The following is a 14,083-nucleotide window of genomic DNA, read 5'->3' as shown; positions in this document are numbered from 1 at the left end:
TGCTACGCGTCCTTCTAGCGCTATAATCCTCTTGTCTTTCTCCATGTTTTCGTTTTTTAGATCTTTGATTTCAGCCATTAAACTCATGATTGTATCTTGTTTTTTAGTGAATATATCCATTTTGTCCATTAAAAATCCGAGTGACTTTTCTTTATCCCTGCTCGGCATCTTGAAAATTCCACGCTTCTCTTACGGCACCGTCCGCTGATCGCCTCACCCGATCGCCTTTTGACTCTCAGGTTGTTATTTCGCCAGACTTAGTTTTCCCGGCCTTTGGTCGCTTTACAAAGCAGCGCCGCCATGTTTGCCAGCGTCAACAATGGCCGATCTCTGAAAGCAGGACGAATCGGCCTCCTTCCTGCACTGGTTTTCGAAAGAAATCCGCCGAGTCAACGGCGACGTTGACTCTGTGCTTTCTTTTCATTTATATGTTTCAGGATGACCAAATTATTTCCAACAATGCCATTTTCTTCATTCAGTTCAGAACCAACAAATTACTTCCCACAATGCCCTTATTGTCAAATCTTGTTCTTTGTAAAGACTGCAAGTCTGCTGTCCCATGGACCAGGTTAATGTCTGACCATGTTGAAAATGTCTTATATTTTTTTTCTTCCGTATTGAACCCAATACAGTATTACCCAACACCAATAAAGCCCTTTCCGTGTTTGTATAGAGTGTGTCGTATTGAAGCTATGCGTGCATTGTTGAAGCAGAATTGCAGAATTCATGTCAGTTTATAACAGCCCAATGACTAAAAAAAAAACATTAATGCCCAAAGGCCTAATTTCTTTTTAATGCGTCATCTGCACTTCTACTGGTCTCGTGGATGTAGAGGTAAGATCGGGCCAAAAAAAAGCACCCGAGCCCGACGCAGGCCCGAGGGGTATTAAACCCGACCCGGACTGAGCCCGACTAATTAACTGGATTTGCTGGCCCGGCCCGAAGGGGCCCGAAATTACATATTTTATTTATAAGGAGGGGTGATTTATGATAACAAATTAAACTCTGCCTTTTGTTACAACATCTAGGCCTAAGTTAAATAAAACTGTATAAACATTTACATCTTTTATATTTCTGTGTCTGCACTGCAGATGTTACATTAAGCGACAATCTGTCATTGACGGGTTTTTTTTTTTGAGGTAGCGAAAACATTTAAGGGCGTCCGTCATTTTGACGACTTGATCATTGGGCCATAATCCACAGCAGCAGTAGTAGTACGTCCTTAAGATTTTAGCGCAGCACTTTCATTCAGGGGGTGTTGACGTGTTGTGCCCTTTTCCGACTCCTATGCAAATTCCCCCCCCCCTGATCGTATTCTATATAAAACGCTTATTAAAACAATAAAGCGAGCTAATTATAATAATTGGGAGATCCTAGTCTATATAACGCGTTTATTTAAACAATAAAGCGCGATCGTATTCTACAAATTGCGTTTTTTAACGCGGATGAAAATGTCACCAACGTCAATGTACGCTTCCGACAAAAGCGATCGTATTCTATATAATACGCTTTAAAACAAAATAAAGCGAGCTAATCGTCAGTTCTCCTCTCTTGAGTTTATCCTTAACTTCTTGTTGGTCCGACTCCATATCGGGGATACCAGGCCAAAATCACGCGAATTTGCGGAGGGGAAGATTATTAAGAGGACAGCATTCACGTCACGTCACGTGCACAGAGCATGCTCTGGCTCCGTTAAAAGCAATTACAGCTCCTTCTCCGTTTTATCCAAATTATTTATTTTATAACAAGTATTCCTTGGTCTAGTATCCATACATAGTTTAAGTATATATTTTTAATGAACATATATTTATAATTATTAATTAATTAAAAAAAAAAAAAAAAAAAAAAAGCAGGACCGAACCCGACCCGACCCGACCGTATGACTGACATTTCAGGCCCGACCCGGCCCGAAATTGCCTCGGGTTCGGGTTCGGGCTCGGGCCATAAATCTTAGGTCTACGTGGATGGTATCTGACTGATCAATTCAATGCACAAGTACGGCACTTGTTAGTTTTTGTGCAACCCTAGCCTTTACAGTAGTTTTCATTCTAAAAGCCTGATAGTCCGCTGTACTTTATATATGTAAAGAATCATCACAAAATACTTTTTGTTTGGGGGTGCGTCTTATAACAACTCAGTGCGCCTTATAGTGCGGTAAGTCAATTAATGGTTTGAAATGTATTAACCGTTGGGCGTCACGGCGGATGAGTGGTTAGCACGTCTGTGGTACAGTTTTGAGGTCATGGGATCAAATCCAGCTACCAGCCTTCCTGTGAAGAGTTTGCATGTTCTCCCCGTGCTTGCGTGGGTTTCTTCCGGGCACTCTGTTTTCTTCCCACATTCCTAAAACATGCATGTCAGGTCAAAATTGTCCCTAGGTGTGAATAATCGAGTGAGTTGTCTGTCTCTGTATGCCCTGCGACTGGCTGGCAACCAGTTTAGGGTGTTCCGGCACCCCCGCGGCCCTACTGAGGATAAGTGGTGCAGGTAATCGATGGATTGGAATATTAAACAGGGTTTGTACGGTGCTTGAAATCCTTGAAAATTCTTGAACTTTAATGTTGTGTTTTCAGAAAAATGTTTGAATTTTGGGAGATGTACTTGAAAATCTTGATGTTTTCCATTGCTGTGTTTCCTGGGAGTCTGAATCAATGGAACACGCTTTTGAATGAAGATTTGCTTTTTCATTAAGTGGGAAAAATGACGCCGATGGTGGCTCCAGTCCTCATTTTAGAGTTGTCATGTGAAGCGTTTCTGCCCCCTACTGTCGCATCCAAGAGGACAGGTTTATCAGACTAGTCATTGGAATTCCAGCTATTTTGGCTTGGCTCACTGAAAAGAGCTCTTTTGGCTTCCAAACGGCTTCTCAGACGGTTTTGTTTTTTTAAATGATATATTATCAATAATAATAAAACATTAAGCACATTAAGTAACGTAATATGTTTTTTGGGATACCTGAAAAACATGAAATTTAAACTCAAATATTTACATATCTACAAAAAATATTTTGTAAAATACAAAACAATTTTAGCTCCTTACACGTTGAACAGATTTAAAGTCGAACAACAACGCAAAATCGCTAAAAATGCAAAACAATAAAGTAAAAATTAAAAATATTAACTCTTCACTGCTATCAATAAATGATAAAATGCAAAAAGTGCCTGAAAATGACACCGCCAAGCCTGCTCTGGTGGCTTGCCATATAAAGTGTCACCGCCCCCAACTGGTCACACCCAAGAGGACAGCTCTATTTAGAAAACCGGCTTTTTGGTGCGGCTCCCTTTTTTTAAGATATTATCAACAATAATGAAACATTACGCACCAAATTATTTAGTAATTAGTAATTTCACTTGTTTTGCAGGGGATCCCTGAAAAACACAAAAAATATTCCAAGATCTACAAAAAAACGTAAAATACAAAACAATTTTAAATTTTTGAACACTGATCAGATTATAGTCGAACAACAACAAATAAAATCCCTGAAAGTGCAAAACAATAAAATCGAAATTAAAAATATAACTTTCTGTAAATCAATTATGAAAAGCAAACAATTGTATTTTAACCAATTTAGACACGGATCCTTTGAAAAACAATATGAATGAAAATAAGTAAAACAAAAAGCAAGAGGGCAGCACGGCAGAGCAGTGGTTAACACGTGTGCGGCACAGTTCTGAGGTCATGAGATCGAACCTTCCTGTGTGGAGTTTGCATGTTCTCCCTTGCTTGCATGGGTTTCCTCCGGGCACTCCGGTTTCCTACCATATCCCTAAACAGATTAATTGGCCGGTCTGAATTGTCCCTAGGTATGAATGAGCAAGTGAGTTGTCTGTGTGCCCAGCGACTGGCTGGCAACCAGTTCAGGGTGTCCCCTGCCCACTGCCCGAAGATAGCTGGGATGGGCTCCAGCAACCCTGCAACCCTACTCAGGATAAGCTGTGCAGATAATAGAAAAGCAAAAGATAAGCAGTCTCTAAGATTGAGGATTAAACACGCACTGCTTTGGAGCAATGAATATCATTAAAATGAGTCCAAATTTGGCTCATTTTTCGTCTCTTTATACCTGAAGTACTTTTTTTTAGTTTTCAATTATGACCCAACAATTATAGAGCCCTTTCCATGTTTGTAAACAAAGCTGTGCGTGTATTGTTGAAGCAGAATAGCAGAATTCATGTCAGTTTATAGCAGCCGAGTGACACAAAAAGATCATAGGTCATAGATGGGAACAGCTCAAAACAGCACAAAGTATGTGCTAGCAGCAAGCTATCAACTGCATTTTAGTCAACTAAGTCAACAAAAACGAATATTTTGATCCGTGCTGGATTTCCTCCTTTGTAGGTAATGGAAAAAAAATGGAAAAATTGGCCTTGACAGTGCTTGAATTTGGCCATGAAAAAAGGTGTACAAACCCTGATTAATTGAGGGAGGACTTTTGTTGAAACAATTTTGTGCTTTACTGACCTACCCCAAGGGTTCCATTTCATACGACATGGTGCAGAGCATGGAGTACCTGGACAACGTGATTAACGAGTCCCTGCGCATCATTCCGCCAGCTCCTCGACTGGAGCGCATGTGCAAGAAGACCATTCAAGTCAACGGTCTCACAATTCCAGAGGGGACTCTGGTCACCGTTCCAGTCACAATAGTACACAAGGACCCCCGCTATTGGAAAGACCCCAATAGCTTCAGGCCAGAGAGGTAAACATGTGGTCATTACCATCTATAAATTGCGTTTTAACTTTTTCAGTTTGTGTGACTAATTGTGAAACAAATTTGTGAAATTATTATTTCATTACTCCTGCGTTCCAAAAACGTCCCATAGTAGTCAAAACCTGCGTAGTAGATTTTATCATTTATTTTTTGTATTACTCAAGAACAGGGGTCTCCAACCTTTTTCAAGCATCGAGCTACTTTTTGTTTATAATTGCCGCAAAGGGCACCCAGTTTGATATGAAATTCTAAAATGGCAACTTAGCTAGATGTATTGCTAAATAGCTAAAAAAGTAGCTTGGTAGTTAGCTACGAAAGTAAATGGAAAAAACTAAAGTGGAGCTAGATTGCTTGCTAAAAGAGTACAAAGCCAACAAAAAAGCCAGATAGATACTAAAAAAGGGCTAAATAGCTAGCTAGAAAGGAGGCCACAGTTTTGCTTGGTAACTTAAACATTTGACATATTAGCTGGATAGCATTTTTAAAAATGTAAAAAGCTAGCTAGATAGCTTGCCAAAAAATGTAGGAAGATAGCTAGCTACAAAGCTAAAAAGGTAGGCAGATAGTTTAAAGAAAATGCACATTTTTTTGATCATTTGCTATATGAAACCCATAAATTGGAATTTAGTTTGTTGTATTTCTTGTAAAATAAATCCATAAAAAATGAAAAAAATAGATTTGTTTCATACATGAATATGACAGATTCTAGGACATGATTTTCATTCTCTCCCCTTGATTGCTTAAAAATTATTATCGATGCTTGAATAGATGTTTTGTCCATGAAGCCCATGAACTGGAATTGATTTGAATTTCTGAAAACGTAATTCATTATGTTATTGCTATGCTATTAGCAGGTTAATTAATAAAATAGGGTTAAATAGATAAGTCAACCAATAAAAAAACATTTAACTAAAAAAAAATCACAATGACCCAGCACGAGTGAGCTATTTTCACAACAGGTCCTTAGGGGGCACTTTGTTGGCCACGGGCACCACCTTGAAGACCCCTGCTCAAGAACAAACCCAATTTTCAGGCTCAAGTATTTGTTCAACAAATAAAAGTACTGTACTTCCAAAACTTGTTTTTTTTGTTTGTTTTTACCCAAAAAAACTTTTGTGCTGTAAAATTTTGATTTTAAAAATAAGCTTGCCATTTAATTGCTTAACTCTCTGGATTAAGGGTGGGGTGAGGTGTTTGGAAATTTGAGGCTGCAATTATGACTTTACGCCAGAAAATGGCGGCAGAGTAACACATGATTTGCCTGTAAGTACATCGCATCTCTTGGCCGGGCTCTAATAAACTCCTTTTTTCAGGGTTTTGTTCCGCCATGAACAGGTTTGATAAAAGTAAGATAAAGTAAATAGGTGCCATCGAAAATAAATCGGAAGACCTCTTCGAACTCAGTTTGGCATTGTTAATACATACTTAATCGAGAAAATATTTAACTTTGAACCTATTTAACTTTGACGCACCCTTTACTTTATAAGAGACTCTGTCGCCATCAGGTGAACATTATGGAAAACTGCATTTGAGTTTTGTATAATGAAAGTTTAAACGGACAGTTGTATTTTTAGCCCCTCCCAGTGGAATTAAATGTTATTGATTAAAAAGAAAAATCTTGATTTTAAATTGATACTAAAAAAACTATTATATAAAAGTGCATTCAAAAGAAAGTACCTGTTGCCTCGTAAAATTGTATTCATTTTCCATGTTTGTTCTTCTCTATTCAACTGCCAAAAATACTGCTCAGAAAATGTCATCTTAAAGTAACATAATTTTCTTGGTCACTAGTAATATTTACTATAGAGTAGCTCGGATACTAACTCATTTACTTTTTGGAAGAAGTAATGAGTAACTATTACTAATTATTTTTTATTGTAACGTGCCAAATACTGGTTATTACCTAGCTCAGTAGCCTAGATGGTAGGGCGCCCGCTTTGAGACTGGGAGGTCGCTGGTTCGCGCCTCGGCCGAGTCATACCTAAGACTTATAACATTGGTAAAATGGCGGCGCCCTCTGTTGGCTGCGGCTGCATCGACTCGCTACAACGGGTCAGGTGTATCGACATTTCGTTCTGTGTACATTGTTACAAAGAATGACAATACAAAGGAAATTATTAATTATTATTATTATATTTAATGTTGAAGATGTCTGTGTGTATTCTGTTGTTGCCATTGCAAAATCCATTGCAGCTTGTTCATCCTGGAGGGGGAATTAATTCATGTGCCAAACCTTTTCAAGGTTTCTTCATTTTCCTCATCAAGGTTTTTGAGTTTTTCCTTACTCTCTGGTGGGTTCCTGATCAAGGGGATGTTTGTCAGTGTGTTCAGCCCTTTGAGAATTTTTGTGATTAAGGGGAAATCGATACAAACTAACACAACAGGACACGACATAACATGAGCCAATTGTCTGCCATCTTGCGGCTAGGGGTAACTAAAAACCACAAAAAGGCTGGGTAAGAAAATGGAAGGTAAAAGTGTGCATTTTGGTCGCCCTGAATCTCCAAAGTTTGTATTCTTCCTTGCACTCGTTTTTGGTTGCAGTACACAATAAGGCAACATTTAGTAATCAAACAATACACATTGTCCGGGTAATGTAAGTAAAGCCCAAGCAAGTAACAGATTTCTACATTTTGACATAGTTTCACCTTGATTCTAATTTTTTTGTTTAATATCTTATTTTTGTGTAGTGAATTAAAAGATATATTTGACAAAAGGGGCAGCACGGCAGCGCAGTGGTTAGCGTGTGTAAGTCCTGAAGTCATGAGATCAAACCTCCTGCCTCCTGGACCTTGCCTGTTCTCCCCGTGCTTGTGTGCGTTTCCTCCGGGCACTCCGGTTTCCTCCCACATTCCAAAAACATCTATGTCAGGTGAATTGGCCGGTCTGAATTGTCCCTAGGTGTGAATGAGCGAGTGAGTTGTCTGTCTCTGTGTGCCCTGCGACTGGCCGGCAACGAGTTCAAGGTGTCCTCAGCCCACTGCCCGAGGATAGCTGGGATGGGCACCGGCACCCCCGCGACCGTACTGAGGACAAGCGGATAAAGATGGATGGATTTGAGAACAGTGGAATGCTTCTAATCAGAAGAAAACCTTATTTGGCCCAGCTCCAACTAGGATTTGATTGTAGAGAACTATTTCAAGGCTGTGGAGTATTTCTCACGCTGCGTTGTTCACATCTTTTTAAAATGCTATAATTATTTGGGTGCTTAGGTTCAATTTGGGGGACCCCCATAAAAGGCTGGTTACACCCATGGGTAAAGGTTCACTGTAGATTGAAAGAAAACACCATGGGGATTGCATCATTCAACAATCTCCCCACCGCTCCAGGGAACATAGGAGAGAAACAAAACCTTTTTTTAATCATCCAATAATAAAGGATACATTAATATGTTAATTAACGAATTTACCCAAATAGCGAGTGAGAGGAAGAAAAAAGCCAGCAAGCAAAAACACACTTTTGTATGAAGTGGAACCCTTTTTAAATAATGCTTTCATCACCTCATTAAAGTGACGTTAGGGGTTTCTAGACATGTAATGACTTTGGCAATCAACCCAGTTCATTTTCTATTCCATGCAAACTTCACACATCTCAATCTTGACTTGTCCTTGCAGATTCAGCAAAGAAGGCAGTGAAGAGGGAAACCCGTACTCTTACATGCCCTTTGGCCTGGGCCCTCGCAACTGCGTGGGGATGCGCTACGCCCTACTTACCGTCAAGGTGGTCCTGGTCCGCCTGTTGCAAAAATACAACGTGGAGACCTGCAAGGACACCATGGTAAGACACTTGCTGTCCCGACAGTCAGGTTACGTTTTAAGCACCTTATGTCCATTTCTTCTTTTTTAGCTTCCTCTGGAATTTGACTGGAAGTACCAGCCTACCAAGCCAGTCAAGTTTACATTTGTGCCTAGAGACCAGGGCCAGAAAATGGGTATGGGCAATGTCTGAATCGATAGGCCGGCAGTGGCTCAGGAGGTAGAGCGCTCGTCTTGGGATTAAAAGATCGCAGTTCGTTACATGTCGAAGTAAGACACTGTATAAGCATGTTAGCGCCTTACATGGCTGCACGGCCGCTATTGGGAAATGTGAAGCACAATGTAAAGCGCTTTGGGAAGTCGACTTGAAAAGCGCTATATAAATGCAGATCATTTCATTTCATATTCATTGGACAATCACCCTTATGCTTCTAAACTGTGTAGTGTATCACTCATTTATTTTCCTATTTTAAAAATATATATATTTCTCTGTGTGGTAGCGACTGATTTTGGGGGAGATGTTTTTGTAGCCTTTAGAAGCTGTAGTAGCGAAGTAGCCACAAGGCTGTTATAGTACATCATTTTCTTAATCATTTATTATACATTGATACAGATTTTGTTTGTTTTTGATGCCGTTTTAGTTCTTTACAGGAAATAAAAATTGAGTCGTTTGTGAAAATACGAGGGTAACTCTAATTTACCAAAATGTTACACTTGTCATTTTACTATTGTATTTTAGGCACCTTAGATTGAAAAATATGGTCTGACAAAACATTTGTACTTCTAAGCTTTTGATTTAAGATTCAATCGCACCCTGGAGATTTAGCAAAACAACCTAGGGACATAAATCATTTTGCATGTTTCAGAGAAGCTAGTTTATTATTTGTTTTAAAGTTAAAAAAAAAAGACCCATGATGTATGGAGACCTGGTAATATTCTAATTTCCACCTTCAGTGGAGTAATATTTTTCCATTACTGTATTGCACCCCAAATAAACCCTTAAATAATCTAGAACAGTGTAGTGGTTTGGTGAGGGAGTTTGAGGTTCCGTGGAGCCTCTCTCTCAGAAGTCAGGACACTGACTCTTCTGGATATACATAATGACGCGCCCATCTGCCATTACTGGATGCGACATTGCATCAGTATGTGCGGAATTTAACATGCTGAAGAGTGATTTGTCCACTCCTGCACTATAGTAGGGGGGTTCATTGAATACGCATCTAGGGTATATCATATCATTCATACAATGTTTTTCATTTGTAACACATCTCAGACACACAGGAAAATGACAATAGGCTATGCACTCTTGCATTTCTTCTGTTTTCATCCAAAACTGTCGCCGTGTGTTGCTGGCGTTGGAGTGACAGACAACAGCACTAAAAAGCAACAAACCTGTTTGTTATGTTTCCTTTAAAACAATGACCAACTCCTTTGTTGAGTTCCTGAGTTTATACAAAAGAAAGCAGTAGTAAAAGGAAAAGGCTATGCAGTCTCATTCATTGCAAGTTCAGACATTGAAAATCATATACTTGAAACATCAGGAGGCATTAATTAGAGGGCTTGGTGATGGAAAGAAAAGACACAAAAGTTGGGTTGCTCTTCCTGGCGAGCCAGCACGAAGGCACCACGGCAGGTTGCTACTACTAAGTTTCTCGTTTGGCCTCAAAAATGACAAAATCAGGTCAGAGAAAAGTTGATGTCAAAAAACAAATAAAATATTGACACGGTCCACATTGGGGACGTTTGGCTCGGATTACCTGCAACAGGCAATAAGCACCATCAACAAAGGTGGTTGAGTCCTTATGTGGCTGGTGAAGGTTAAAACCGGAAACAGACCATTTCGTGTTTGTAAACAATCGGCGCCGGGATACTTTCGGAAGGCAGGAACTGGGGAAAAAAATCGCAATGCGAGTTTGGTTTTGTCCATAAAAGTCACAAAGGTTTCTGCTGACCGGAAGTATGCGTGACGTCGTGGCTGAATACAAAGTGTTTCAAAAGATCTGATGTCCTTTAAGTTGTAAATATCACAGAAAGTACATGATCAACCCGTTAACGTTCCTGTGAACTTTGCCTAAAATCCCAATCCAAGACTTACCTCAAGTAAATTAAATGCTGCTCTTGAACCACATGTGGACGGTTTCGGTCTCTTTTGAAAGGTAACACACTCACGTTTTGTCCCAAACTAAAGTAATGACTGCAAGTGCTAATAACAGAGTAATACGAGTTAAAACACACAGAAATAGAATGTTTTTATTCTCGCCCAATTTTCTTTTTTTTTGCAATCGCATGCCTGCAAAAGTGTAGAATGGGCATATTAGCTGGAAAACAGCTGGAACAATAGTATGAAGCCTTACCCGGTCCTAGGTCAAATTTGGTCACAATCTGAAAAACTAAACATTGTATTTTACACAATATTCCAAAGGTATTTCAAAGTGTTTCCAAAAGCGGTTATTTGGAGACGACCAGTTTACAGATCTTATTTTTAAAGGGAAATTATGGAGCGAAACGAACTGATTATAACATTGATCGTCAAACGTACAAAAATATATAAATATACCTGTCGGCATTATCGTGTTTTTTGGAGTAAATATCTTTACACAGTTGGATTTACTGGAGTGTCCTGAATGTAACAAGACCATGTATGCGAAGAATCGTTCAGCTGACAATCAGAGCATGTTGTTAGTGAGCGATATAGAATTAATAGTTTTTGAGTATATTTTTTTTCAGAATGCTCCTGACGTTTCTGTGCAGTGTACATTTTGAAGTGTTTTATTTACATCTTGAATCCCAAGAGTTTAAGTTTTCCAATGATGCGTGGCATTACATGTTTTAGTGACTAGTGACATCTGACAGCTCGCCCGCAAAATGTAAAGGGGTTAAGGCAAATAAATTAGAAATAATTTATGTTGAAAATCTTTAAGTCTATTTGGGGGTACTGAAGAGAGTCTTCCAGGAAGTCAAATCTCAGCTTCAAGAATAGCCGTGTTGTTTTTGTTCAGCCCATGGAATAGTGGACCAGCTCTTTACCCTCTGTAGGGACCTTGAGGGTGCATGGGAATTTGCCCATCCAGTTTACATGATTTGTGGAGTCCGAGAAAGCATTTTGACAGTGTTTTTTGTGTAAGAGTAAGGGCTACCGAACAGTAGAGAAGCACGATTAACCGGAATATAAGCGATGCTGCGTGTAACATATTGCGATTGTGTTATCGCAACACACTGCGTTTTTGTACAATGATTCATACTTCCATGATTGTCTTTGGCCAGAATTGTCATCGATGGCCAGTCAGTAGCAAATTTTAACGGCAGTAGGCAATGAAGGCGAGACAAATGTTACGAGCGAAACTGTGACAGGCTGCTGTATGCTGCCAGTCCAACATTTGCTCCCCAAAACAAACACGACACAAAGCTACAGGTAATATTTTAGTGGCTCATTACAAATTGGAGTCTGAGGAAAGTCAAAAGAGTTCAAAGAAATGCTAATCACCAGCGGGTGCTCAGTGGATTGGTATCTCATCAGGGAATCGACTCATGTGGCGTCAGTAGAGAAAGCAACAGCGAGGCTCCGGGTCAGGCCTACAGCAAGGGCTAGGCTAACAACTCACTTAAGCTACTACTCCCGAGCATGTAGCTAACCAACGCCAGATCTACTACCCATAAAACAGACGCCCTTGAGGTACAACTTGTGGGAAACTGCTACATTCATGACAGTTTAATTTTAATTATCGCAAAGACATTGCAAAAAAGGGATATTCAAATAAACATGACTTGACATTGCTGAAGTCAGGGTTAGACTATACAGTAGTAGTATGCAGCTAGCCAGCAGCTCTCTAAATCGCTCTCCTATTCTAAAAGGAGAAGCCCTCCAATATCATTCTTTTTTATAATGACAATTAGACAATTTATTCAACTGCAATTCTGTATAGTTTTCAATTTGTAGGTCCATATTTGTTTTTATTTTATTTTAAGAGTCGTTTACGCTGTCTATAATTACATCACGTCAAGGCAATTTTGCGGTTGGTTTGCGTTCTCACCGAAAAACAAAACTAACACAGAAAATGCACCTTGCTTTTAAAATCAAAATTCTCATCGGAACTGTAGTATAGGTCTAAAAGAATCTCATTGAGTTTTATTCCAAAATCAATCAAAAGGTCAGAAGCTAACGGCCGTATTAATTTAACAGTCTACTTTTTAAACAGAAATTATGTGGCGAAACGGACTGATTGGAACAAGGAAAATCCATTGATGCAGAATTGTTTTATTTTTTGTCTGTTGGCCATATGTGCTTAGGAGTATATATTTTACACTGTTAGATTCACTGGACGATCCTGGATGTAATGACTCCATGTTTGCGGACAATCAACTAATTTGATAACTGCCAGGGGACGTAGCTAGTGCTCTATACGGGCTTTATAGTTTTTGGGTATCTTGTTTCAGACTGATCGTGATGTTTCTGTGCTAAGTATGTTTTGAAATGGTCATAATAACTTTTCCAAATCCCAAGAGTTTCAGCTTTCCGATGATATGTGGTATAACGTATATCATTGATTAGTGACATAGTGAAGACACGGACTTTGCTTCGTTAAGAGGTAAATCATGTACTTTCTGTTATATTTACATCCTAAAAGATATCAATTTTTTGATACACCCTGCATCTTCTGGGAAAGTCCCGGTTTCCCTACCGCCGCGGTTGGTGGCGCGTGGAGGAAGATGACGGCCCAACGGCCGCCAGCGAAGCGGAGGCGGCAGCATCCTCTGCCTCCTCCGTCCTGTTCCCGGCATGCAGTTCCTGGCTAACGCTGGACTGCAGAGCAGCCGGCGTCAGCCACTCTTTGGGTAGGCAGCTCTGCAGGAAGGGCACACAAGAGCTGAAGTAGGCCAGGCGGTTCACCCAGCGCGGGATCTCACGGCCGCACAGGATCTGAACGACAAAGAGCAGGGAAGTGGACATCACATTCTAAAATGTTTTTCTGGTTAAGAGAAAAAAATGGGTTTCAAAAATTATGTGAATAATGACCACTTTTGGAACCAATGTCTTACAAATGAACGTTTCTGGAACGCAAAATTAAAGTAGGTCTGCAACTAAGGATTATTTTTATAGGCGATGAATCGGTGGATTGTTCCATGAATTGGATTGCTTAAAGAAGTTTTCATTTTCACCTCTTTATTCAAGTATTGAAGTTTTGAACGGAGAGAAAATCTACAAAAGATTCTATAATATAAATCAAAATCCAGGTGTTTGTCAATTAACTTGACAATGACCAGCTCTGTAGCCTAGATGGTAGGGCACCCGCTCTGAGACTGGGAGGTCGCTGGTTCAAGCCTCAAGCATTGGTACTCATTGACTCCCTGCTTGGCGCTCAGCATTAAGGGTTGGAATTGGGGGGTTTGGTCACCTAATGACTAAAATGGCTGCGCCCTGTTTGGCTGCGGCTGCATCGGCTCGCTACAGTCTAACTGTACGGGTCAGTTGTATCGACATTTCAATCTGTGTGCATTGTTACAAAGAATGACATTAAAAGTAAATTCTTCTTCTTCAATAAACTAAAACAAATACAAATAAATGCTATACACCAGCAAATATGTAAGCTACTCTTTTCCTATCACCTTATATCCACATATTA

The 14,083-nt window shown here is 39.8% G+C and overlaps 2 protein-coding genes across 6 annotated transcripts in view; one reads left to right on the top strand and one right to left on the bottom strand.

The window, feature by feature from the left end:
- Positions 1-10,131, top strand: part of LOC148353498 (cytochrome P450 3A30-like) — a 54,604-nt gene extending 44,473 nt beyond the window's left edge. For both annotated transcript variants that reach the window (XM_088350779.1, XM_088350778.1), the window contains exons 11-13: positions 4,469-4,695; positions 8,322-8,484; positions 8,554-10,131. In XM_088350779.1, the coding sequence (XP_088206905.1) occupies positions 4,469-4,695; positions 8,322-8,484; positions 8,554-8,655 (492 nt within the window). In that variant the 3' untranslated portion in view covers positions 8,656-10,131. The remainder of the gene's footprint in view (positions 1-4,468; positions 4,696-8,321; positions 8,485-8,553) is intronic.
- desi2 (desumoylating isopeptidase 2) overlaps positions 9,698-14,083 on the bottom strand; it is a 28,873-nt gene continuing 24,487 nt past the window's right edge. For 2 of the 4 annotated variants that reach the window (XM_088350780.1, XM_088350783.1), the window contains exons 5-6: positions 13,142-13,380; positions 9,698-10,349 (exon numbers count right to left, since the gene is read on the bottom strand). In XM_088350780.1, coding sequence (XP_088206906.1) covers positions 10,145-10,349; positions 13,142-13,380 — 444 coding nt within the window. In that variant the 3' untranslated portion in view covers positions 9,698-10,144. Of the gene's footprint in view, positions 13,381-14,083 lie in introns of all 4 variants that reach the window. The other 2 variants (XM_088350781.1, XM_088350782.1) reach the window with 2 other exon arrangements.

Source organism: Urocampus carinirostris, chromosome 13, assembly GCF_059441175.1.
Source record: "Urocampus carinirostris isolate Australia breed hairy pipefish chromosome 13, RoL_Ucar_1.0, whole genome shotgun sequence".
Classification (NCBI taxonomy): Eukaryota; Metazoa; Chordata; class Actinopteri; order Syngnathiformes; family Syngnathidae; genus Urocampus; species Urocampus carinirostris.
This window is presented reverse-complemented; position numbering and strand designations above follow the sequence as displayed.